This window comes from Girardinichthys multiradiatus, chromosome 15 (assembly GCF_021462225.1).
Source record: "Girardinichthys multiradiatus isolate DD_20200921_A chromosome 15, DD_fGirMul_XY1, whole genome shotgun sequence".
Classification (NCBI taxonomy): domain Eukaryota; kingdom Metazoa; phylum Chordata; class Actinopteri; order Cyprinodontiformes; family Goodeidae; genus Girardinichthys; species Girardinichthys multiradiatus.
Genome location: NC_061808.1, coordinates 15,424,171 through 15,451,744, shown reverse-complemented (window position 1 = coordinate 15,451,744; position 27,574 = coordinate 15,424,171). Strand labels below are relative to the sequence as shown.

The 27,574-nt window shown below is 40.9% G+C and overlaps 1 protein-coding gene across 2 annotated transcripts; it reads left to right on the top strand.

Moving 5' to 3' along the window:
* The first annotated feature begins 10,298 nt into the window (after nt 1-10,298).
* Nucleotides 10,299-27,536, top strand: esr1 (estrogen receptor 1). 2 transcript variants are annotated; one of them, XM_047387933.1, is made up of 10 exons: nt 10,299-10,427; nt 11,130-11,555; nt 12,436-12,662; nt 14,734-14,850; nt 15,195-15,373; nt 15,500-15,653; nt 19,704-19,842; nt 20,849-20,982; nt 21,874-22,057; nt 24,974-27,536. In XM_047387933.1, the coding sequence occupies exons 1-10, from the start codon at nt 10,417-10,419 to the stop codon at nt 25,266-25,268; spliced, it is 1,866 nt and encodes a 621-aa protein (XP_047243889.1). In that variant the 5' UTR covers nt 10,299-10,416; the 3' UTR covers nt 25,269-27,536. The 2 variants fall into 2 exon arrangements, with proteins under 2 accessions (XP_047243889.1, XP_047243890.1); XM_047387934.1 differs by lacking the exon at nt 10,299-10,427 and adding an exon at nt 10,863-11,037.
* Nucleotides 27,537-27,574: the final 38 nt, after the last annotated feature.

Sequence of the window (27,574 nt, the reverse complement as noted above, 5' to 3'; positions counted from 1 at the left end):
TATTTTCCCTCTGTTGCTTTACTTTTCAGAGAATATTAATAAAACCTTCAGTAGGATGCAAATACAATAATATAAGTATTTGCCCCCTCACTGATTCTTAGTTGTTTTTTTGGTCACTTTTAAATATTTAGGATCATCAAACAACTTTTAATATCAAATTTAACCCAGTAATTACAAAAAATAAGTTTTGAACTGATTTCATTTATGAAAGAACAAAATTTCTTCATGTCAATTTGTCCCTGTGTGAAAAGTAATTGCCATCTAAACCTTCAAACATTTGCAATAACTGGTTATAAGAATTCAGCCCGTTTCACCCCACAGCCTCTCAATTGGATTGAACTTTGGACTTTAACTAGATCTCTCCAAAACATGTCTTTTTGTTCTCCTGAGCCATTCAGATGTTGATGTATTGGAAAGCTTGGGATCATTGTTCTACATAACCCAAGTGTGCTTGGGGTTACAAACTTATGATAAGATGGGGGTTTCTCTGTTAGAGAGCATAATTCATGGTTCCATCAATTATGGCAGCTTGTCCAGCTTCTGAAACAACAAAGCAACCCCAGACCATGACCCCCACTCCAGTGTTTGACTATCATGTTCTTTTTGGAAGTTATGTTCAGCTTTTCTCTCCAGTCCACAGAATATTTTCACAATAGTCTTGGGGATCATTAAGATGTTTTTTGGCTGATGTGGGATGTGTCTTTTTTTTAATTCAGCAGTGGTTTCCACCTTGCAACTCTGCTACGGATGCAATTTTTCCTCAGTCTTTTTCTTTTGATGAGTCACTAACACTGACCCTAAATGAGGCAAGTGAGGCCTGCGCTACTTTAGATTTTCTGGGTTGTTTTGTGACCTCCTGGATGAGTTATTGATGCGCTCTTGGAGTAATTTTGGTAAGTCTGCCCTTCCGGAAACACTGTTCCATGTTTTTTCTGTTTGTGGACTGGCACCCAGTTTATCTGGAGTGCCAATTGTTTAGAAATGGCTTTTTAACCCTTTCCAGACTGATTGATGTCAATGACTGAAAATCATCTGTTTTTGGATTTTAGATTGAAGAATGATTTATTTTTTAGTCGACTTCATTTTGTCAAGTAATTATTTGGTTCTACGGGTCTGACAGGGATAGACAAAATGGACTTAATTTTTTGCCCCTATATATTGTGGTCTTCATTGCAATTAAGTGATAAGTGAGTCATTTAATCCTTTTTTGGCAATTATTGATGGACTGTATGTCACTGCATATAGGAAAAGCACCACAAACGCAAATACTACTCTAAAAAATTTAAAATATTATCATTATCAACTACGCTGCTCACCATACTGAGTGGTGCAGATGTGCTGTTAAATGCTGTACATTAATTGCATTTAATCCTATTTTTAAAGAAGTGGTCATTTATTGACCAACGGGTTTTGATCAAAAGTAACTAACAACCCGCCATAATGTTTGCTATTAAGGTGGGGGTTTTGAGTTTATTGATTAAAAACTCTTATAATGTAAACATCCAGATAATGATAGAATAATTTCCCATACCTACTTGTGGTAATCTGAACTAGGTGTAACTAAGAAAACTAATTTCTTCTTTTTTTTTTCTTTTTTTCTTTTTTCTGAAAGTATTGATCTTCTTGATTTCACTGTTGAATAACAGATGTGTCATTAACCAAATCTCTGACGTCATAAAATGGACACTTTGAACTTAGAAGTGATTGTTTGGACTTTCTTTCATACATTTCTTTTATATTCCAAGAAGCTTTATAAATAGTTCAACAGCTTGGTGCCAATGATTTTTGTCATATTCCTGAATGATAAGAAACAAAAATTTAAGGTATGTTAGAGGTGTTTATCAGTTACAGATAGATGAAGAGTTTTCTACTCACCCTCCAGTTTTACAAACACACAGTTTATAAGGATAACACTTCTATGTTCTAAGATATATATACATTCAAGATTCTATGTTTAGTCTTTTTTTTTTTTTTGGAAAACCTTTGAAACTGATTTTCAAATTGATAGTTGAAGACATCTCAACACAAGCAACCTAAACTACTAGAGCAATGAAAATTATTCTTATGTCGTAGGTCCGACATTAGAAGAAATGGAAGGAATTCAACTAAATGGTAATGTTCAAATACCATTACAGAATGTGGTTCTCATAAATCCATGGGGGCAACCTCCTAATGATGTTCAGGATCTACAGAGCTAAAAAACAAATGTTCAGGTGGTCCAAATAAAGTCCCACTAAAACATTACACACTTTCTGTTTCTATAGTTTCTTGTTCACAAACATTACATCCAAGGAACAAAACCCAGATTCTACTAAATCCATTCCATAAAAATTCAAATGTTCATGATTTGTTGTGGTTTCAGATCTATGTTCTATGATATCACATTAATTTTAATGTTGAATGATTTTGCCCTGTCTTCTTCCACAATACCATGGCATGGAAGTATGCATTTTACTGTATGACACAATAAAACACGAGTAGCAGCTGGTGACTCTGTCAGCATAGCACAAGCTATTTTTAATCAATGAATCAAATTTGGTAACTGTTCCCAAATTTCAAAACTATTCTTGACAAGAAAGGTTTTATGTTTTCAGGCAATCAATTATGGAAATTTTATTAAGAATCATATTTTTAAGACAAAAGTGAAAACTGCATGTATGCTAATATCCAGATTCTTGTACTTAGGTTCTGTGTGTTTATGTGGCCAATTCACAACAAGCTATAATGTGAAGAGTTATACAGAAAAGTCAAAAAGTCCATGTGAGTAAAAACTGTCAATTCAATTCATGAGAATTTAATGCGGTCCACTCAATTAGTTCTATGTATCTAACTCAGTACTTTGGGCATCGTCTCATTTGGAAGCTACCATTGACAAGCCAGCCCTGGTTACATTCTGGTTAGAGATGGAGGACCAAAACAAAATTGGAGTCAGTTTTCAAAAGTTGATCTCTCTCAGTATATGTTCAAATGAACTAAGAGTCTTTTGTAAAAAGGTAGTTTCACAAAGTTTCATGAGGTTTGTTTGCTACATGATGCTGATTTCATATGCATTAAGAAGATGTCCATCCAGTCAGTAAACTAAAATGCGTTTTGTCCAGTGTATTTGTTTAGTTTGGCCATATTTTATCATCTTGTCTATTTTCAAATGTCAGTGTGAGGTTGACATTTTTTCATAGAGTTTTAGTAATCTAATAATCATGTTAGATTGTATTGAACACATTTCTCAATTGTAAAATTATTTATTACAAATACATTAGATTATCTTTTAAATTGTGCTTAATTCACTTCCTTAGAAGAACGAGACAATATTTTCAGCACACAACCAATGGGTTCTCTTAGTGCTTATGACTAAATCCATGTTTTATGGGAATTCTCCTTACTGTTACCATTGATGCTCATGGATTCAGTAGAAATCATCAAGAGACACCATTCTTTTTGGCATTGATCTTTTAAGTACTATCTAGGCCAGTTTAGTGGAGTTCCCCAGGTCTAGACTCTTGACCAATCAGATTTGGATTCCGGCTATTTGGTCAAGAAAAGGAGTGAAACTACTATGGCAGGATCTGACACTTAAGGAATAAAAGTGTTTTACCTGCACTGCTTGTAGTACTATGTTCCAGCTCTTGTTTGTTTGTGAAAAAAAAGGTGTGCACGCCAATGATACCAGAACTTTGAACCAAAGGAACTAAAAGGCAGACTTAACCCAGCTGCTCTGGTGTGCCAACAACACCCAAGGGTGGAGCCAAGGGTTTCTTTTCCTCATTTCTTGGAAATGAACAATGTGAAGTTAAGGTCCAAGCATTCTGAGACCAAATGGGTATAGGTAAGAACTTAAGCTGTACCTTTCTTACTTGTACTTGAATGCATTAGCAATGAAAAAGTGAACTGAAATTGAGCAATTAAGAAATCCAATAGTAGTTTCTGGATCTAGGCTCATAAGTTTCAAGGCTTAGAAAACCTCTCTGTTTGCATATTCAGTCCAAGAAACTTGTGTATCTTTGAAACCCTCTCTGCAGATTGACTGTGCAAAAGCAGGTGTCTGCTTAACATTTAACTAGTGAGAAGGCACACTTGCTAAGAGCCAAAGGCACCAGAAGAAAACCAAGCATGGTATTACTGCACATTGCATTTCTTTGTCTTGCAGCCCACTGCAGTTGTTGATCCACTGGAAAAAGTCTGTCGCATAGCTAATGTTTACTCAAGATAGGATGGTCTTCGAGAGGGACGTGAGCTCAGAATCTGTTTATTACAGAGGATGTTGGTTATATTTTCTTCTTCATATTATCTGCAGGACATCCTGGGCTCATGGGTCAAGTCTGTAAGGCATGGCAGATAATTGAATGATTGAATGACTGTGGAACTGGATCCATTCAAAGTCAGTCAAAAGATAACTTAATTCAGGTCTGGGTGTTTTTGAAACCGCAGTAAGTTAGGGTGTGTAGAATTAAAGGTAAGCAAGGCACGAGTGTGTACCAAACCTGACCATGCAGTAATATTTTGGATTATGGTTACTCATACTAACAATTCAAAGCTTTTTTCCATAATTGCACTCACAACCACCCACAGATTCATACATGAGACCTGGAGTAAAAGTGCTTTCCACAGAGGCACATGAACATGTGACAGAGGAAGCTGGAATCAAACCACCAAGTCCTAGATTGTAAGACAAGTACCCCACCCACTGATCCACCAGATTTACTTGACATCATCTAGAATTTACCTGTTCCTAATGTGTGCGACAGAGTCTGAAAGGCTGACTCAGAGTGTAGAGTGAAAACAGGATGCTCTTTCTGCATTCCTGCTAAATACTTTGAGGTCAGGAGAGAACTGTCGGAAGAAGACAAAGGAAGAACAAGAGCGTGTTTATTGCCAGGACAGGGAGCTGATATGGACTGGATGAGGGAGTGAGATTGCTTGTGTCAGTAAGTTTAATCAGTTAATCAGCATAACACAGTTTTAATTGCTGTGCTTTTATTGAACAATATGTAATCTGGGTTTGTTTTTTTTGTTTTTCTTTTCTTAGTTCAAAAATGATTTCACAAGAGCATGTTACATTTTTGAAAAAGTCCTCTCAGGTTTCTGTGCACGTGTCGAGTTGCTCAACTTGAACTCACATCTACAAGCTCTATGAAAATATGATAATGACATAAAGGGATTGAGGAGTATTCTACTTATCAGAGGGTTGATAAAATCCAAAATGATCATGACTCAATCTGACAGTACAGAACCCTGGCTATCTTTTAGCATTAAGTGTCACTGTAGGAGATGCTCTGACTTAGTAGCCTAGCACACTCTGAATCTTTGAGCATGTTATACATTATTCATATTCACTTTTCACTTGTGTTTATATGCACCTCAAAATAAAGTCTGAACAATCCCTGCAGGCTGACATGCTTATAAAGTCTTGGGTAATTAATATTATGCTTTTGAACTAGTAAACTAAATCAGATATTAAAAATATTTGGTAAATTTTAGCCTCACCTCTGAGTTTGCAGAGTCTAACTAACCCTGTACACCACAGTGGGATTTGGAAGTTTAAGTGGCTTCAGTTTAATGTAATCTGTCAATTCAGGCAGTTATGTACTAGGGTAAATGGAACTGAATTAGATTCGTAGGTGTCATAACTGTGCTACATCTCTAAATAAATAAGGTAATATAGAACAGAAAATGTTGTGCCGCATTGCACTTTTCAGGTGGAGCCACCAGTTTACCAGTCCGAAGTTCTGACATGGAAACTCACGTGTCACATATTTTGAGTCTGTTGCAAGGAATCTCTCCACCATTCATATAAACAGGATTCCAGTGACCATCTTCAAACTAAGCCTAACTCTAAACTCTTTATGTAGGCTTAATAATAAATCAGCATGTTATCTGAGTGCCAAGAAATTGCCCAACAGATTTACAAGCAGAGCATCACAGCTAATGCTTTAAAGCTCTGCTTGATATTTATAAAAGAAACTATATTATAAACTTCTTTGGGAATATTTCAATTGTTACGGACATGGAGACTGAAATGAAAAGGAAAAAAGAAACTTGAAAAAGAGAGAGATGGGGCAAAAGGGAAAAAGGGAGAAAAGAAGGATGAAGAGAATAAAAGATTACACCCTGCTTGCTTATACACCTGCAGCTGTTTTTTTTTTTTTTTTAAACAAAATAGTACACGGTAATTATGAATGTAAAATGTACTTAGTGACAGGTGCAGCCCAATGTAGAACATCTGTGTATCTGTCAACACTTGAAGCTTAACACCTGTGAGTATGAGTGTGGACGTGCTTTTGCATACAAGGTTTCTCCACAAAAATATGCAATAGGGAGTGTGAGGACCCACAGACCTGCCCCATGGTCCCTGGACGGACACTGAGGAGATCCAAGCCACAGACATCCAAAGGACCCCCAAAGCACAGGAACCCCAGGAGAACCACCGCCGGGACTACCGCAACCCCCCCAGAGAAGAGCAGTGGAAAGTCCCAGGGGAACCACCCAGCAGCGACAGTGCAGAAGCCCCAGGGAGCCGCAGCGACGAGCCCACAGGCCCCGCTGGCAGCTGTCCACGCCCGAGCAGATCCAGCGTGGACGTCTGCTGGCGGGGCCTGTGGGTTTTTGGAAAACTAAATTCGGCTTTCCAAAAAAATGTGGCTAATCATGATTTAAAAAGGGTGTCATTAATTTTCCACATAGTGTGGGGTTGGTTTGGGTAGCTTTTTTCCCCTAATAAATTAGGAAACCTTTTTCACTTTGGTATCAGAATAAGATGTGTTTAAAGATCTGAAATATAATTGGTGCAAAAAAGCAAAATAAATCTGTTTTTTTGGGGGGGGGAGGGGGTGCAAATACTTTTTCACACCACTGTTAATATCAGTGCACATAGAAAAGTTGACATTAAATATTGTGTGCCACATCAGTTCGTTGTTCACCTACTGACCTTTGATATAGCTGAGGTCAGGTTGAAGACTACTTGACAAAACTGTTGGAAAATGCTGCTAAACTCTGAGTGCTTTTTAAAACATAAATGTAGGCTTTCTCAATGTGGACTTACATGAAAATAGGTTCAATTACTGCAAGAAGTGGCTTATCTTTGTGCCATTTTGGTCATTTACCGTGGGTGTTTTATTTCTCACCTCTCATTTTTGTTTCCTGGTTTCTTAATTTCATTCAAGGGCAAATGCACAAAAATATGTATAATCAGGGCAGCTTGTTTTCCACTTGACCTGTCATGAAAATCGGAAGGGTAAGTCAAGAAACATGTTACACCGAAAATGAGATGAAAGCTCTGTGTCAAACTTTTTTTTTCCTGTCAATGTGGTGGTCAATATTTGCACGTGAATTTATTAACAAGAATTAAGTACTCTAGATTGTTAGCTTTTATTCTTGTACACAAAAACCCATTGTAGAGAGAGGTCAAATTTATTTAAAGGTCACTTGGCTCACTTTTTTTGGTTTTCTTTTAGCTTGGTTATTTACCTAGACACCTGGCCCCTGAAGATCTATGGTCGAAAGGGATCCTCTGTGAACACAAACCTAGAATTTGTGACATTACCTGTTTTTCCCTCACTGTCTGACTTTAAATCAGACTTTCCTGATTTAGGTTGGTTAATTACCCAAAGCTTGATGCTTTCTAAATGCCAGAATGAAAGACATTTTCTTTTTGATTTTTTTCATCCCTTTCCTTAAATTCAGAAGTTTATATACACCAAGATTACTATGCATTTAAACAATTTATTTTTGGCAGTGATGCGATGGTTTGCGATAGGTTAATTCACAATATCCCAGTTAAATGCAGGCAGATGTGTGGATGCATTCTTAGGCACCACCTCGTGCTTATTTCACCATTGGAAAGTGAAAATAAGTCAGCCAACATATTAGGAAAATAATTATGGACCTCCACAAGTCTGGTTCATCCCAGTACAGTACAGTTTCCAAATGCCTGAAAGTTCCACGTTCATGTATTCAAAAATTATACACAACTTTAAACAGTATAGTAGAATGTCCACAGTCATAAAGTTCAGGAAGTAAGTTGGTTCTGTGTCCTTGACATGAATGTGTTTGGGTCATAGATTTATTAACTTGAGAACAAAAGCAAAAGACCTGTGAAGATATATGCTGAAACTGATTACGGAGCATAATTCAGAGAGATGAATGAGTGGCTGAAAGGCCACTGGAAGAAGCCATTACTCCAAAACCAACATAAAAAACCAAAGTTCAGTTTGTACATTTGCTCAGAGTCGATGAAACGTCCTTAAATCTGATGAAACTAAAAGTATTTGGCAGAGATCAGTCAGGAAGTCGAAACCAGGACACAAATCAGTCTTTTAAACAAGTAATTACCCCCCCCCCCCCCCCAATTAAATACAAATTAACTTCAGGATTACAAAAAGACAATATTTTGGTGTGGCAATCATAAATAGAAAATGTGTGGGCAGTGGTGAAAAAATGAGCAAAAATAAGGTGGTCTTACAACCCTGGACCAGTTTCACCAGTTCTATCAGGAGGAATGGGCCAAAATTCTAGCAAACTATTGTGAGACGTTAAAGGATCGTTGAAGGATAAAAACGTTTGACTCAAGTCATACAGTTCAAATGGAAATGCATGTAAACAATCAGATTTTTCATTATTCTTGCTTTTAGCAAATATAACTAATTTAGGTAATCCCAACTGACCTAAAGCAGGTAATGAGTCTGATTTAATGCCAGACAGATAGTGAAAAAAATATGTTGAATTTTTAATATGATCTACAGGGGTTGGACAATGAAACTGAAACACCTGGTTTTAGACCACAATAATTTATTAGTATGGTGTAGGGCCTCCTTTTGCGGCCAATACAGCGTCAATTTGTCTTGGGAATGACATATACAAGTCCTACACAGTCAATTCGTCTTGGGAATGACATATACAAGTCCTGCACAGTGGTCAGAGGGATTTTAAGCCATTCTTCTTGCAGGATAGTGGCCAGGTCACTACGTGATACTGGTGGAGGAAAACGTTTCCTGACTCGCTCTTCCAAAACACCCCAAAGTGGCTCAATAATATTTAGATCTGGTGACTGTGCAGGCCATGGGAGATGTTCAACTTCACTTTCATGTTCTTCAAACCAATCTTTCACCAGTCTTGCTGTGTGTATTGATGCATTGTCATCCTGATACACGGCACCACCTTCAGGATACAATGTTTGAACCATTGGATGCACATGGTCCTCAAGAATGGTTCGGTAGTCCTTGGCAGTGATGCGCCCATCTAGCACAAGTATTGGGCCAAGGGAATGCCATCACTGATCCACCCCCATGCTTCACTCTGGGCATGCAACAGTCTGGGTGGTACGCTTCTTTGGGGCTTCTCCACACCGTAACTCTCCCAGATGTGGGGAAAACAGTAAAGGTGGACTCATCAGAGAACAATACATGTTTCACATTGTCCACAGCCCAAGATTTGTGCTCCTTGCACCATTGAAACCGACGTTTGGCATTGGCATGAGTGACCAAAGGTTTGGCTATAGCAGCCCGGCCGTGTATATTGACCCTGTGGAGCTCCCGACGGACAGTTCTGGTGGAAACAGGAGAGTTGAGGTGCACATTTAATTCTGCCGTGATTTGGGCAGCCGTGGTTTTATGTTTTTTGGATACAATCCGGGTTAGCACCCGAACATCCCTTTCAGACAGCTTCCTCTTGCGTCCACAGTTAATCCTGTTGGATGTGGTTCATCCTTCTTGGTGGTATGCTGACATTACCCTGGATACCGTGGCTCTTGATACATCACAAAGACTTGCTGTCTTGGTCACAGATGCGCCAGCAAGACGTGCACCAACAATTTGTCCTCTTTTGAACTCTGGTATGTCACCCATAATGTTGTGTGCATTTCAATATTTTGAGCAAAACTGTGCTCTTACCCTGCTAATTGAACCTTCACACTCTGCTCTTACTGGTGCAATGTGCAATCAATGAAGACTGGCTACCAGGCTGGTCCAATATAGCCATGAAACCTCCCACACTAAAATGAAAGGTGTTTCAGTTTCATTGTCCAACCCCTGTATGTAAACCTCTGGTTTCACCTGTATGTGATTAAACCCTTTATAACATAAATACTCCTTCCTTTCAATTCGTTACTTACTGAAGGATATATTTATATTTTGTATAACCACAATTCTTGCATCTAAATTATGAAAAATACCCTTATATGGGATTGATTGTGTAATTATTGGCTGTCAGAATGAGATTTGACCTCCAGTTTTGTTTGCTGTGTTACGGTGACCTGGCTCTTAAACCCACGGGAGTCATTGATTTGGCCGCATCTTTAATTTGTTTATCCTTTTTAACCCTTTCCACTGTTCCCAGTATGGTGAGCCCACCTAATGCCTGTGAGACAGGCAGAGAGGAAGAGAGGGGGAATTAGTTGCTGTTGCGCAGCATATCCGAGGATGATTCATGTGTAAGAGGTAAGTTGTATCTCATGGTAGCTTCTGTTTTTTCTGTGGTTTGAATGCTTTGTCTTCTTGTATCTGATTTGCTGTGTTTTAGCCAACAGCAGTTTGTTAGTTGGGTTGTAGTTCGGCAGCAAATAGACTGGTGGTTCTCGCAGTGTGCTTGATATCAGCTAAATGAGAGGTGAATATTCAGACACACACGTCACTACCTCAGAGTTGCATTAAATCTGGGATCCAGCTCTAAGGAATAAGAAGCTTTTCAATGTAAGACGAAGGTGAATTAGAGATAGCTATGTGGAGGAGAGAAGACAAGGAAGTTGTTTTGGAATCACTATTTCTGTCATTCCTTATTTTCCTCTCTCCCACTTGCGTTCCCTCACTCCCACACTTTAGTAGAGATATATTTGGAGGAAAAATACAGTGAAAAATAAAGTGAGTTTGGGAGGAGTCTTTCTAGCTGTATTTTTTATTTTTTTTTGTTCTGTTGGAGCTTGTGAGCTGAAGCTGAAGCTCCAAGCAGTAAGACGATAAGCAGTTAGTGGTCCATCCAAGTTGTTTGACAGGAGTTATTGAAAAAGACGAGACCCAGAGAGAGTCAGAAGAAAAAGGGTAAAGAGAGTGGGTGAGTAACACTACACTCTCCCACCCAGCAAAGAGGAGAGCAAGTCTAAATCATGTTGCTTATCACTGCTGCTTTGCTGTGATGTTGCTCAGGCAGAGCCCGGTGCAGAACAAGCAGGCGTTCGGACCAGCACTCAGACCAAGGATAAGCCCAGCCTCCTCAGAGCTGGAGACCCTCTCTCCGCCACGTCTCCCACCCTCACCCCGTGCCTCCCTCAGTGACATGTACCCTGAAGAGAGCCGGGGCTCCGGAGGGGTAACTGCTGTGGACTTCCTGGAAGGGACGTACAACTATGCCACCCCCACCCCTGCCCCAACGCCTCTTTACAGCCACTCTACCACTGGCTACTACTCTGCTCCTCTGGACGCCCAGGGACCACCGTCTGATGGCAGTCTTCATTCCCTGGGGAGTGGGCCGACCAGTCCTCTTATGTTTGTGCCCACCACCCCGAGGCTCAGCCCTTTTATGCATGCTCCAAGCCACCACTATCTGGAAACTGCCTCAACACCAGTTTACAGGTATGAAAATATGTTAATTTATCTGTATGTGACACTAAAGTAGAGAAATGAAGTTGATATATTAATTTAATCATATTTGTTTGTGACTAGTGCCTCTTCCCATACTTTGATATCTGAGGTTATGCACAAATTTGGAGAATGTGCAACTGATAAGAAGCATGCAGTACCTCTGCATGCTTCTTATTATTTATTATGAGAGTTTACCTAAACTCTCATAATAAAGATTTCCCATTGAGAGAATAGGTTGATTCATTTTACCCGTTTTTAGTTTTGTCACAGTTGAAATGGTGCAAAATGATTTGTCACCATGTGTTTTCTAACTTGTTTGGTCCTGTTTTATTTATCTGCAATTATGTGCTTGTGGCAGTAAAAGTACATGATACAAAGTATTTGCAGCTATGAATTATGACATTGGCATTTTTAGTTGAGTCTTCTCCAAAATACCATTTAAATAAACATGATTATTTAACCACCATGGCCTTTTAATCTCCTGCTTTCTAATAAACAGTGCCACTATCTCTATTGAAAGGATCATGCTTTGTCCGGGGTTTCTAATTCCAGAGATTAGGGACTTTGTGAAGGACCTTGAGAGAGGAACAATACGTAAGAACAACAGGCGTACACAAATGGAAAGTTTCCTGATTTAGTTGGAAAACAGAAGCCTGGTCTTAGTCTCTGTCATGATTTAAGCCAGAGTTCAATTAAATCTTAGGCTTAGAAATCACAAAACAATATCTTACATGCTTGACATGTTTGTTCATATGTTTTCCTCTTTGGTTACATACTGATAAAATATGGGTATTTATGTATTTTATTAGCATCACCATTTGTGTTGATGAGAACAGGAAATAACCAAATTAAAATTCATGGTTTGTTGCAGATCCAGTCAGCAGCCGGCCTCCAGAGAGGACCAGTGCGATACCCGTGATGAGGCATGCAGTGTGGGAGAGCTGGGAGCTGGAGATGCAGCTGGAGCCAGAGCTGGGGGGTTTGAGATGGCAAAGGAAACGCGTTTCTGTGCTGTATGCAGCGACTATGCCTCTGGTTACCACTATGGGGTGTGGTCCTGCGAGGGCTGCAAGGCCTTCTTCAAGAGGAGCATTCAGGGTAAGAAGGCAGTGGGCTATGACATTATGAATCATATGTTTTATTGCATCTGTCACTGAGAACAACAACATGAAAGAACACGTCGGAGCACAGTTATGAACATCATAAATTATCTTTTCATTTAAGACATGTCAGAGCTCTTTGTCTCAGAAACATTCCTGACGTTAGTCATCAGAGACCTTTGCATATATGAAGAATATTTCTAAAAGAAAATTAAGATTAGGATTTAGACATGAACCCTTTCCAGTTTTCCCTCTTCCATTTGTCTCTTGGCACTTAAAGTCATGCAAAAATGTATTTGCCCCCTTAAAGATTGTTTTCCTTTTTTGCCACAATTAAATGTTTCAAATCATCAAACAAATTATATCATAAGACAAAGATGATCAGAGTAAATACAGAGAGCAGTTTTCAAATATTTATTTTTCTTAGTAAGGACAAGAAACTGTCCAAACAAACCTTGCCATATTTGAAAATATATCCCCTCCCTTTGTTAAATCATGAATTAATTATGATCACCCGCATTTTTATGGTTTAATTTCACTAGCCACAGTCAGGCCTGATCACAGTCAGACCTGTAGAATGAATAAGTCGCTTTAAAAGAACTGGTTCGTCAACACAAAGCAGGCTAAAAGGTCTCAAAAAAACAACACATAATACACTGTTCTAACAAAGTTCCAGAACAAATGAAAAACAGTCAGTCACATTTGTCTGAAGAGGGAAATTTGTTAGACTTTTGAACTCCAGTGAGCCACAGTGAGAGCCATTATCCACAAACAGAGAAAACATGGAACAGTAGTTAGTTTTTCCTGTCGTGGAAGGCTTACCGAAACTATTCCAAGGCTGCATCAATGACTCATCCAGGAGCAACGCCCAAAGCAATGCAGACCTCCGTTGCTACAGTTAGGCAGTATTCATTATGCACCAATCAGAAAGAGACTGGGCAAAACTGCATCCATGGGAGAGGTCTAAGGTGAAAAATCACTGCTGACATAAAACGACACAAAGGCCTGTCTCACTGATGATCCCAAAGACTTCTGGGAAAGTATTCTGTGGACTAAGGGGACAAAAGTGGAATTTTATTAGAAGATGTGTGTCTTACACCTGACTATTACATTGAACATCAAACATCGAGGTGATAGTGTGGTGGTCTGGGGCTGCTTTGCGGTGTCAAGGACCTGGACGACTAGCTGTAGGTGATGGAACCATGACTTCTAGGCTCTAGCGGAAAACCCCGAAGGAGTATGTCAGCTAAAGCACACTTGGGATAAGCAGGACAAAATAATGTTTTGTAGTGGCCTAGTCAAAGTCTGGACGTAAATCCAATTGAGATGCTGTGGCATAACCTCAAACAAGGCCATTCATGTTGGAAAATCAATGCGGTTGAATTAGGAGTTCTGCAACAAAGAATATACCAAAACTGTTCCACAGTGAAGACTCATTACTAATTATCTCAGGACTTTGTTGCAGAAGTTGCTGCCAAGGGTGGCGAAACCGGTTTTAGGCTTAGGGGGCAGTTACTTTTCACACTGTTCCCATTTTTTACAAAAAAAGGGAATGAGGTTTAAAGGGTTAAATGAGGTACAGCTTTACAGTGGGACTTATTTATTGCGCCCATTATACCCGGTAAGTTACATATAAGCTTGACTGAAACAGAAAAGCCAACTAAAGTTTAATCAATGCGACTTTACAGGTACAGAAGAAGTTTCAGTACTTCTGTCATTGAACAGATTTTCTTTTCCCCACTGCTGAGGAAATGTAGCCGACTGCTTGTATGTGAAAAGAATCATTTTCTTAAAAAGCTATTGACCACATTCTTCCAGCTTCAGGGTATTGATGGCACAATGTGCACAGAATGAGTTGAGGCTGAAGTGTATTGTTGGAAAATCTTACAATGAAGGTCTGATCATGCAGAAAATAATAGTCTTCATGGTAATGGCAATTCCAAGGTGCCATGTTTTAATTTCCTCCATCCCAAATTCATTTAGGATAGCAAGTGTTCCTGGCTGCTAAATAGCTCAAGATGGAAAATTAGACTTATAGTCTAAGAATAATAGGTTTTCTTCCTTTTCAGGTCACAATGACTATATGTGCCCAGCGACCAATCAGTGTACTATTGACAGAAATAGGAGGAAGAGCTGCCAGGCTTGCCGTCTTAGGAAGTGTTATGAAGTGGGTATGATGAAAGGAGGTGAGTAGATTCCTGTTAGACTTTTTTTTTTACTACTTAGATCTTAGATGTTCTTCCTTGAAAAACAACAGCCAATTTTCATTGATTAATCCTTTGCAAATTATGCTAATCAAAATGAGAATTAGAGTGTGCTGTTAGACAGAGATAAGTGTGAACTTTAAAAAGACCTTCTTCAGATGAGTTCAACTGCTCATTAATGCACAATAGCCTTTTTTGTCTTCACACCATCCACTATCAGGAAACTAGATGTGGTAAGAAGAGGAGGTCTGTTGATTTACATGCAAAAGTCATTGTGTGTATCTATCTGGAAGCATTTTATGCATTGAGGCTGCTCTCTCCTGAAGGTGTGCGGAAAGACCGTGGTCGCATTCTGCGGCGAGACAAACGGCGGACGGGCATCAGTGACAGAGAAAAAACTGTTAAAGGCCTGGAGCACAAAACGGCACCCCATCTTGATAAGAAGAGACGCAGCAATGCCCTTGGAGGAGGAAGATCTTCAGTGACCGGCCTGCCATCTGAGCAGGTGCCTTAACTTTAAAAAACCTTTAAAAACTTAAATAATACTTCTGTTTGCTACAACTCTAGCCAGATTTTATCTGATATCCTACTGGTGACATGGTTCATCTATGCTCACCCTCCATGTTTCCAGGTTCTGGTCCTCCTTCAGGGTGCTGAGCCCCCGATACTTTGCTCCCGTCAAAAGCTGAGCCGACCCTATACTGAGGTCACCATGATGACCCTGCTCACCAGCATGGCTGACAAGGAGCTGGTCCACATGATCGCTTGGGCAAAGAAGCTTCCAGGTTGGAATGCAGAAAGTTTTTATTTGTCTGCAGAAAAGTTTCTGAATTTGTGCTCCCTTATATTTGTTTTTTATATTTGCTATTGTTTGTCTACTTAGGATCCAGTTAAAAATTTCCAGGTCTTGCTTGCAAACATCTGATTTCAAAGAGGCAATACTCTCAGATTAACTGCAGGAACAATTTTCAGGATTAAAGGCATTTTTAAGGCATTTTAAGATCGCAAAGCTCTGTAACAAGTATTACATCCCTAAAATGTTTCTGTTGTTGGCTAATACTCTTAATATTACTCTAAACTCATTGGTTATAGACATCAATGTTGGTATTATTTTACACCTTTCTATGTCATTTCACTTTTAATATCTCCAACAACTTAGAGAGGTAGAGAGGTTCCAGCTAGAAATAGTCAGGCTCACCTCGACACACAGCTCTGGCTCTGGAACCAGTCTCCTTGAGAGGGGTTGGACACTCTTCCACTCTGGAATTGCCCTTGGTGAGAGGCGCCGAGCTGGGGTGTTTGTTTGATCGTGTCCCTCGGGGAATCACTGTGGGGGGTACTCCGGGAGTATGGGGTACCAGGCCCTTTGATATGGGCTGTTAGGTCCCTATGTGACTGGTGTCAAGTGGAGGAGTTCAAGTATCTTGGGGTCTTGTTCACGAATGAGGGAAAAATGGAGCGGGAGATTGATAGACGGATTGGTGCTGCATCAGCAGTGATGCGGGTGCTGTACCGGTCTGTCGTGGTGAAGAGAGAGCTGAGTCAAAAAGCGAAGCTCTCGATCTATTGGTCGATATGTTCCTACCCTTATCTATGGTCATGAACTTTGGGTCATGACTGAAAGAACGAGATCACGGATACAAGCGGCTGAAATTAGTTTCCGCCGCTGGGTGTCTGGGTTCTCCCTTAGAGATAGGGTGAGAAGCTCGGTCATCCAGGAGGGACTGAGAATGGAGACGCGGCTTCTCCACGTCGAGAGGAACAAGTTAAGGCGGCCCGGGCATCTGGTTAGGATACCTCCTGGTTGCCTCCCTGGTGAGGTGTTTCGTGCACGTCCCACTGGGAGAAGGCCCAGAGGTAGACACAGGACACCCTGGAGGGACTATGTTTCTCGGCTGGCCTGGGAACGCTTTGGTATTCCCCCAGACGAGCTGGCCCAAGTGGCTGGGGAGAGGGAAGTCTGGGTCTTTCTGCTTAGGCTGCTGCCCCCGCGACCCGACCCCGGATAAGCGTAAGACGATGGATGGATGGAATTTGTAAAACATGTTGTACTGCAGGAATGGTTATTTTCAGCTATATTCATCTTCAGCCTACTGAGAAAAAATACTTACAGCACATACAGCTCCGAGACTGATGAGAAAAGTGAGATCTAAATGTCTTAAATGTGTCTCTAAATATCAAATACATATAAAAGCCTTGTTGTGCAACATTTTGGGAGACAGAAATCTAGTCACAAATAGTTAAAATACTAGTTTGGGCTCCTGATTTTGTCATTATGACCCGTTTTAATATGGTTGTCACCATTTTAGTGTTCAACATGTGGTAGTTTGGGTCAAACTTATGTTATTTTGTTGGTAAGAAGTTGAAAGTTAGGGAGCCATTACAAATAAAGCCTTTTGGTATTCAAGTGTGGGGTGTTGTTGGTCAAATAACTCATAGGACCGATTTAGGCTTCACTGGGCTTTCCAAAAAAGGCTTTTCACACAATTTCTAAATATCATGAGAACTTCTTTTCGAACTAATCTTTCGAATCATGTAGTTTAGATGGTTTTTTATTGGTTCAAGTGAAACAGTAAGTTTACAAATGTTTGGCAGCAAGTTGAAGCATGGCATATACAGCTGCAGTCAGGTTTATCTCTTAGTAAAAGGTGGGTGCACAAATTTAGATGTATTGTATATTTTCTCTAATCCAAAAAGGGTCTAATTTATACATTATACAGGATCAAATATCTACATAACTCCACACTGATGTTTGGATAAATGTCCTGAAGCAAGTTGCCTACTAGTCACTGGCTTTTTGTAGGCACTAAAAGCTTCTGATATAACTTTCGGTGGAAATTTGACTCTTAGATGCAGAATTCTTAAAGTTAATTTCACTTGGGTTTTTTTCTCACCACAAACCTGACTTTTAAGCCAAGTCAGCACATTTTGTTTTATAAAATTAAGGCTAAGTCTTTGGGAGAAGTGTTTCAGAAGCTTAATGTTAGCCTGCTATATCCATTCCAAAACAAAGTTTAATGTGCATGTGGGATTATTGTCCTGGTAGACCACCCAACTCTGTGCTGCCTCACAGAGGCCTCAAATAAACTTCTGGCCCAAATTGCTCATTCTTCTTGTTCTTCTCTAATCATAAATCATTTCTTCATAAATTGTCTGTGATTGCAGCAGTTTGTAAAGAAAAAATTACTCCGCGAGTCTTATGACCTTCCTTATTTGTCAAATATTTTACGTAATCTATGTATCTCTTAAACATTCAAAACATGTGCAGGTGCACCACTTGACAAAAGCTTGTGGTTCTGAATTCTTACACAACAGCAAGGAAATGGCAGACCTTTAGAGTAAAAGCACACAAACACACAAATCCAGAGCCATTAAAGTGTTGGTAATTACAGTCATTACCTTTGAGAGGATTGCTTGGTCAATCTGCCGGCACCCCATTGAGCTTAAATGCAGCAAAAGGTTTGTAACTGTAAAATACATGCTTACTCACATCCATCTTACAGACATGGGTAAGTCCTTATTTTGAGGCATTACGACCTCCTCCGTCACTAAAAGCCTGAAGACACTCAGTGTTAATTGCAAGGAGTCCCAAACAGGGTGCAAAGGGGGGCAATTGGAATAGACTGCCTTTTATTGCATGTAGATTTAGAGTGGAGAGCCAGCAATAAGCTTCCCAGTGAGTGGATTCATTTAGATAGGCACTGGCTGCTCAAAAACAGATGAGATGAAGGTGAAGAAAACATTATTATTACATAATAAGACATTTGGGTTCATCTTCATAAATTATTTACCATTATTTCAGTTATTCAGTAAAAAAAGTTGGAAAATATAAATTACAAAAAGTTTAAGCTGCAAGCTACTGACAGGTTAACTCACAACATTGATTTTGTTGGGGGGACACCTGTGGATTTCTCACTTTCAAAACCTTTCTCTACTTTTCCTCAGTATTTGCTCCTCAGAGTTGCCTTTTAATCTTTATGACTTGGGTCAGACATGTTGGTCATCCTTCCTCAAGCTACTTACAATTGTTTGCTGGGATTTTGGCCCATTCCTCCTGACAGAACTGGTGGATTGGTGTCTGGTTTGTAGGATGTCTTGCCTGCAAACACCTTTTCCCATCCACAGATTTTCTATGGGAATGAGATCAGGGGTTTGTGACGGGTACTCCAAAATGTTGGCTTTGGTGTCCTTTGGTGTCATTATGGCCAAACACTTCTGTTTTAGTTTTATCAAACCGCAGAACATGTCTTGAAAAATGATGGTCTTTGTCCCTGAATGGGTGTATTTGCGAACTTTAATCTGATGTTTTATGCTGAAGGGTCCCGAGGGGCTAGTTGGTACAAGACTTTATTTCACAGCAGATAATTATATTCTCCTACCAGACTTAGCTAGCATCTGCTAATGTTGACATACACATTTCACACCAAAACACGTTGATCTCTGGAACACAGAACCTATCCCTTCTTGATCAGCACTGTGGCCAGACAGTCCTATCCTTTTTGTTTATGCATTTAATGGTATGAATAGATAACGTGGCACATTCAGGCGTCTAGTAATTGTGTGTTCTAGATTTATGAAGGTCCACAATTCTTTCGCCTATATCTTGGATGATTTACTATGGTTTCCCTACAATGTCACACATGTAAGCAGTGTTTTTGAGGTGTTGCCTTAAAATACATTCAAAGGTGTTTCTCAATTTAGCTCAACTTAACCAATGACATCGCCATCTCTCTGTGTATGATAATGATATTCCAATTCATTGAGATGCACTTTTAGCTGAAAATAAACATATTTTCAGTGTTCTTACAAAAACATGCTGCATTTTCTGTTTTCAGGTTTTCTGCAACTCTCCCTTCATGATCAGGTCCTTCTGCTGGAGAGTTCATGGCTGGAGGTGCTGATGATCGGGCTAATTTGGAGATCAATCCACTGCCCCGGAAAACTCATCTTTGCGCAGGACCTAATACTGGACAGGTAGATAGGATTATTATCCAACTTTACATCAACAGGTGTGCCATGGGATTGGCCATTTGCCTCTATTTTCTTTATCTCTGCCCCTGCTGCACATTTCTTTCCGTTTTCATCTTAGACACATTTGAAGAGTGATACATCAGCATTGTAGATTTTCCATTTCACACCTTGCCAGCTTTTGTGCCATCCCTACACATCTGTCACAGAGTGGAAGACTAATTACCTGCTCCCTGTGGAGAAGAGAGACGCCTCTCCCTAACCTGAAATAACCCTCCTAATCATCACAGGGCTGAGCTGGAACCAAGACTCAGATTTTAATCAAAGCTTTCAAGGCAAAGAATGATGGAAAATGAAGAACAGTGAAGAGGGGGACAATACGAAAAGAAGCAAAGGAGGGAGATCTCAACGAGGGACAGAGATGACTAGAAAATAGGGATGCAGGGAGACATAAGGATGTTTTCTACTTTGCAGGCACAGGTTGTTCCCTCCATTTCCCCACATGTTCAGAGTAAACAGGCTGGTCAGACCAGAGAATCTATCTTTGGGAGGAGAGAGCGAGAGGGCTGATGAGACGAGCAGCTTTTACCCTCTGATGGCTCCATCTGATTCAAAAGTGTATTACGGAGTATTATCTCTAAAATCCGGTCCCTGAATGAGTGTCCTCTCCAATTGGACATGATGACTAAAATGCTGTGGGGTCAGGGCTGACACATTCCCCTGTCTTTGTGCCAGCCACGTTTATCTCACACTGAGTAAACTGGATATTATCTTTTCTTCCCCTCATTTTTCAGCCATACTGATAAATGGAACATTGCAGTGATTCAGTGCATTAGCCCTTATTCTTGCCACTCTTTAGATAGTTTCACAGCAGAAAAATGCCTCAGGTTTCTTTTTCTGTTTAGATGGTGCTCCAAAGACCAGAACTTAGGTCTTGTTTCTGTTATATCCTCAGTGACTTTTGCGTTTTATCAAAGTTTATTTGTATTATTTTGTAAATTCTGCTTTCTAGGAATGAAGGTGACTGTGTTGAAGGCATGACGGAGATCTTTGACATGCTGCTGGCCACCGCTTCCCGTTTCCGCATGCTCAAACTCAAACCTGAGGAATTTGTTTGCCTTAAAGCAATTATCCTGCTCAACTCTGGTAAGACGATGTGTTTTTAATGTGAAGGTGGACATATGGACAGTTGACTGTTCATGCAGTCTGATACAGTATGGAAGTTCATTTAGGTATTTTACAGGTCTGCTATTTCCACACCTGAATTCTTTTCTCTTTATCTATGGTTTCATCCATCCACCCACCCATCCATCTATCTATCTATCTATCTATCTATCCATCCATCCATCCATCCATCCATCCATCCATCCATCCATCCATACATCCATCCACCCACCCATCCTTAGGTTCCCTCATTGTGGAGCATTCACAGACAAACTAAGCCTAAACCATCGCTCTAACATTTCCAGCATTGTGTATCAGATACATGTCACCAGTTAAAAACACAAGTTTCACAGTTTTGTGAGCATGCACACCATGACACAGGTTTTAATTTTTGCTGCTGAGAGTAAATATTGAGCAGTGTCAAACTACACCCACAGAAGTGTAGCTCTCAGAGCAGCACAGACACATTAGGCGAACAGAGTGTTCTGGAAAGGCCTGTATTGTCAATATGCCTGATGACTGTTGCCTTGACTACATGAAACAGCACAGGGGTGGGGGTGTTTGTTGACTTATTCTATATGTGAACCAGAGAAGTTGGAAATACCTGGGGGATAAGACGAAGAGCTCAGCTGCTGGTTCATGATGAACTTTTGATTGATCTATGATTAAAATGTTTCAGACTAAATTAATCTTTCCATTTAGATCTATGACTCACCTTTATTATTCCCTAGACAAAGCAAACTAATTTGGCCTTTTTGCTGTAAGATGAATCTGAAGCAAGTAAAATTAGTTTTGCAGGTCATTAATTTGGAGTGTCTCTCCATTTTTCTGAAAAATTGGGCTTGAAGCAGTAAACTGATTCTCTTTCATTAGGTGCCTTTTCTTTCTGCACCGGCACAATGGAGCCCCTTCACGACAGCGCATCCGTTCAGAACATGCTGGACACCATCACTGACGCACTCATACATCATATCAGCCAATCAGGATACTCTGCTCAGCAGCAGGCGAGGCGGCAGGCCCAGCTGCTGCTGCTGCTCTCCCACATCAGGCACATGAGGTAAAACTGAATTAGAAGTGACCCAGGAGAATTATTGGATCCGAATGGGATCCTCTTACTACCACATCTGGCTTTGACTAAGGCTTTATTGTCCCTCCCAATAAACACTATTTTGTGAACAACAGAACAAAATTACGTGGCTTCAGAAAAGTGTTAATAGTCTGCAGATGCAAATATCAGAATGTAACTTTAAAAGCTGATTCTGATTCTGAATAAAAAGAAGGTTTTTAGCAGCAAAGAAACCACAGCACATTTAGATAAGACCAGAGATGGTATTCCCTGAGAATTAGTTTGTGGTCAAATTAAAATCCATAACTCTACCAAAACAAATTTTTAGTTTGTTTTTGTTTTTCCTAAAGTCTTTCTTTAGAAAGAAATACCATGAATGCAAAACTCTTAGTACTTCTTGAACCTTTTGTGGTTGTTTGCGATTGCGATGTGGATGAACGTGCTTTGATTTCAAGCACCCTTTGTAGCTCTGGCTGCTTGTTTAGGGGCGTTGTCCTACTGGAAGGTGAACCTTTGCCTTAGTTTCAAATCTTTTTCAGCATCTTAAGAGGTTTTCTTCAAGGATTGCCTTGTTTTTAGGTCCATCTTCCCTTAACTCTCAGCAGCCTCCATATACCTGCACACCCCACAGCATGATGCTGCCATCACCATGTTTTGCCATAGGGATGGTGTGTTCAGGTGGCAGTGTTATTTTCTTAACTGCACAGGTGGACTCTGTTTACTGATTAGTTGACCTCTGAAGGTAATTGGCTGCACTGGATTTTATTTAGTTGTGTGAGAGTATAGGGGTTTATACATACTCGTACTCATCGTCTTCCGCTTTATCCGGGACCAGGTGACGGGGGCAGCAGACTCAGCAAAGACGCCCAGACGTCTCTCTCCCCAGACACCTCCTCCAGCTCCTCCGGGGGGAGCCCAAGGCGTTCCCAGGCCAGCCGAGAGACATAGTCCCTCCAGCGTGTCCTGGGCCGTCCCCTGGGCCTCCTCCTGGTGGGACGTGCCTGGAACACCTCCCGAGGAAGGCGTCCAGGAGGCATCCCTTATAGAGGCCCGAGCCACCTCAACTGGCTCCTCTCGATGTGGAGGAGCAGCGGCTCTACTCCGAGCCCCTCTCAGATGGCCGAGCTCCTCACCCTATCTCTAAGGGAGTGCCCGGCCACCCTACGGAGGAAGCTCATTTCAGCCGCTTGTATCCGGGATCTCGTTCTTTCGGTCATGACCCAAAGTTCGTGGCCATAGGTGAGGGTAGGAACATAGACCGACTGGTAAATGGAGAGCTTTGCTTTTTGGCTCAGCTCTCTCTTCACCACAACGGACCGGCACAGCGCCCCCATTACTGTGGCAGCCGCACCGATCCATCTGTCGATCTCCCGCTCCATTCTTCCCTCACTCGTGAACAAGACCCCGAGACACTTAAACTCCTCCCCTTGAGGCAGCCCTGCCGGAGTCCAACATGCACTGGGAACAGGTCCGACTTAGTGCCGGCAATGCGAACCAAACTTCTGCTCTGCTTGTACAGAGACCGGATGGCCCCTAGTAAAGGGCCCCTGATTCCATACTCCTGGAGCACCCCCCATAGTGCATCACGAGGGACACAGTCGAATACTTTCTCCAGGTCCACAAAACACATGTGGACCGGTTGGGCAAACTCTCATGAACCCTCGAGCACCCTGTAGAGGGTATAGAGCTGGTCCAGTGTTCCACAGCCGGGACGAAAACCACACTGTTCCTCCTGAAGCCGGGGTTCGACTATCGGCCGGACTCTCCTCTCCAATACCCTGGCGTAGGCCTTACCAGGGAGGCTGAGGAGTGTGGAACACACTGTCCGGTCACCCTTCTTATATAGGGGGACCACCACCCCAGTCTGCCAATCCAAAGGCTCGATCCTCGAAGTACTCCTTCCACCGCCCAATAATGTCCCCAGTCGAGGTCAGCAGCTCCCCACCCCCACTGTAAACAGTGTTGGCGAAGCACTGCTTCCCCCTCCTGAGGCGCCGGACGGTTTGCCAGAATTGCTTCGGGGCCAACTGGTAGTCCTTCTCCATGGCCTTGCCGGACTCCTCCCAGGTCCAAGTTTTTGCCTCTGCCACCGCCCGGGCCGCGGCACGCTTGGCCCCACGGTACCCGTCAGCCGCCTCAGGAGTCCCAAGAGCCAACCACAGCCGATAGGACTCCTTCTTCAGCTTGACAGCCTTACTGCCGGTGTCCACCACCGGGTTCGGGGATTGCCACCGCGACAAGCTCCACAGACCTTGTGGCCGCAGCTACGGGCGGCAGCATCGACAATAGATGCGGAGAACATGGTCCACTCGGACTCTATGTCTCCAACATCCCTCGGAATCTGGTCAAAGCTCTCCCGGAGGTGGGAGTTGAATACATCCCTGGCCGAGGGCTCTGCCAGATGTTCCCAGCAGACCCTCACTAGGTGGTGATCAGTGGACAGCTCATCCCCTCTCTTCACCCGAGTATCCAAAACATGCGGCCGAAGGTCTGATGATACGACAACAAAGTCGATCATTGACCTCCCGCCTAGGGTATCCTGGTGCCAAGTGCACTGATGGACACCCTTATGTTTGAACATGGTGTTCATTATGGACAATCCGTGACTAGCACAGAAGTCCAATAACAATATGCATGCTAGGCCATATATATTTTTCATCACGCTATAATAATTCAATTGATGCTGTTTTTTGAAAAAATGTTTGAATAAATCTTCATGTTATAATTACGTAATGCTGGAGTTCCTGAAGAGTTAGGATTGTTAATGTTTTCTTAGAAAGTCTAATTCCAAATTCTGGAAGCAAACAATATTCGTCCCAGGATGCATTATGAATTCTAAAGTTTACCTTATTTAATGATAAAGGTGACTTTAAGGATCATTTCTCCTCTTTGTTTCCACCTGTGTAGCAACAAAGGCATGGAGCACCTCTACAGCATCAAATGCAAAAACAAAGTGCCTCTGTATGATCTGCTGTTGGAGATGCTTGACGCTCACCACCACCATCCAGTCAAGCTGTCTCAGTCTTCATCCCCAGATGAAAAAAGCCCTCCCTCCACCAGCAGCACCAGTGGTAGTTGTGGGGGCAACTCCTCTTCACCGGGTTGCAGTTCAGGAACCCAAGGTAGCAGTGAGAACCTGATCAGAACCCCCTCGGCTCCAAGCCTCCTGCAGTACGGAGGGTCCCGCTCTGACTGCACCTAGTTCGTGTGAGTCGCAGGTCGAAAGTCCTTTTTATGAATGATACATGCAGTTTTGAAAAATGATTGTTGAAGGTTATATTTACATTGATTTTGTCAGAAAATAATTTATAAATGAGAATGTAATTTTATAGCTAATGGGGAGAAGTTTCCCCTTTTAAATTGCACCTTCTCAGCACAATCTGAGCCTCAGTTCAGTTCATTTATTTGCTGAGTTTCATCTTTTCTGCGTTGCTTTAAATTTCCAACCGCAGATATGTTGTCATACTGTGACATGCAGTGATTTGAAAGGATGAGCAGCTAATTTTTGTGTATTCTTCATCTTGACCAAAGTGCACTTCTTCTGACTGAAGGACTAATGGGCATTATTTTTAAATTTTTGCATATAAGAGATGGTTAACTGCCATTAACTACTGATGAAGATAAAGCATCTGTGCAGATTTCAGTTTCATTTTAAAATGAGCTTTGTAGCTCAAATGGCTAAAAGGAACCAGATCAATCTTGGCTACACTAATTACAGGCTAAAGGAAGCCTGGATTGAAAGCTGAGTAACCGTTATCCACTGCTATCTATGTACAGGGGGGGTTTCCTATGCTTACTTGCAGCAATTTTCTCTGAATTTATGTGTTAAATGTTTATGTGAGCTTGTGTCCAGGCATGTGTTTTAGCTATGAGAATGCTACATAAAGATGGGGGAGAGCTGTCTTGATTCAGTTCAACATTTTATTCACAATCTGTTGCTCCTGATGCCAGGCATGCAGATTTTGGCTGGATTCACTAATCTATAAATTTAAGTATGATACCTTTTATGTAACCGGTTAATTTCTGAGGTTTGAGTTTTAAAGTTATAGTACATTTTATTCTGTGATTTAAAAGAAAATGTTGGACAATTGACTTTATTGAACTAATGGCACAAGATCCCCCATAATTCAGGCAACAGTTCAGTGAAAATTATAGCGACAAAGGTTACCAGGGAAACGACAACAGCAGTAATAATAATAGTAATAAGAATCGTTATTAAGATGATAAAATGTTGCAGTCATGAGGGGCATTTTCATTACCATGAAGTTTTGTTAGATCTAAATCTGTCCAATCTTATTAAACAATGTAAACGTCTACTGTTGGATAGAAAATGCAATTGTCTTAAACAAAAAACCTTTTTTTTTTTTCCATATTTAAACTTTTTTGGCTTCTTAAACAACTGGTCTCCATTATTTTCAGTAGAAAAAAGTGCACCCACCTTATTGAGTTAAGATATTTTCTGGAAGATTCAACTAAAATATCTTGCAAGTAATTTGCAGAGAATTACTGTAGTCAAATACCAAATATTACTATTAAACTGTTAATCTTTGTTCTCCCATTTCTGTTGGTAGGTTTAACTGTTGCTATCCTAACAGAATACTGTTGATCTGAACCATGAGTTCACCTGCAGACATAATTGTAAACCGTTCGGTCTTATGGTCAGTTATCTCTGTTGCCTGTCTTTATAACTTTAGACTGATCTCAGAGCAGATTTAGCTGTTAGTAAATGATGCCTTCGAGTAATTTCCTAGAAAGTAGAGCAACGTTTCTTTTAGTTTTTCCTGGAGGAATCTAGTGACTTGGGTTTGTGGTCAGCAGCCAACATCCAGATCAACCTTAGAGCTCAGATACCCAGGATCTTCCTGTAGTACGATTTTTCTGGATGTTTTGAAAGGAAATGCTGGATGTAGTCATTCTTACAGCTTCTCACAAAACCGCCTCACATTGTTTCTACACAAACAACTGCAAAGTTGGGACTGGGCAATATTTTGTGTCCTTTGGTTAGCAGAGGGATTGATGTGTATCTGTGAATCATTTTATAATCCTTTAGTACTTGATTTTAACTGTTAAAAAGGCTACTCAGCTTTTTGCCCTCTCTATAGTAAATATTAATCTATTTATAATTAAATTATGAACAGGAAAAAGAAACGGTAAGTAAGTTAAGTAAATATGTTTAAAATTTAGTAAAGAGTGTTTAACCCAACTGTCTGATCGTCATTAAGGCACTTTGATAATAGAGAGTAACATTAAATAGGTTTTTCTGACATGTATTATTTTCAGGAAATTAACTATCTTGAGAACGATCCCCAGGTCTGATTTAGGCAACGCAGCACAAATGTGTGGGAACTATTAAAAGAGCGTAAGAGGACTCAGTTTGGCCACTTGAGCTGAATTTGAGGCTAAATCAACCAACCGGACATCATTATCATGTGTTTACGGTGTGTGTAAATAAAGGCTGATGCTGGTGATATTTTTGCTCACGTGTTCGATATGTGTAACAAATCAGGT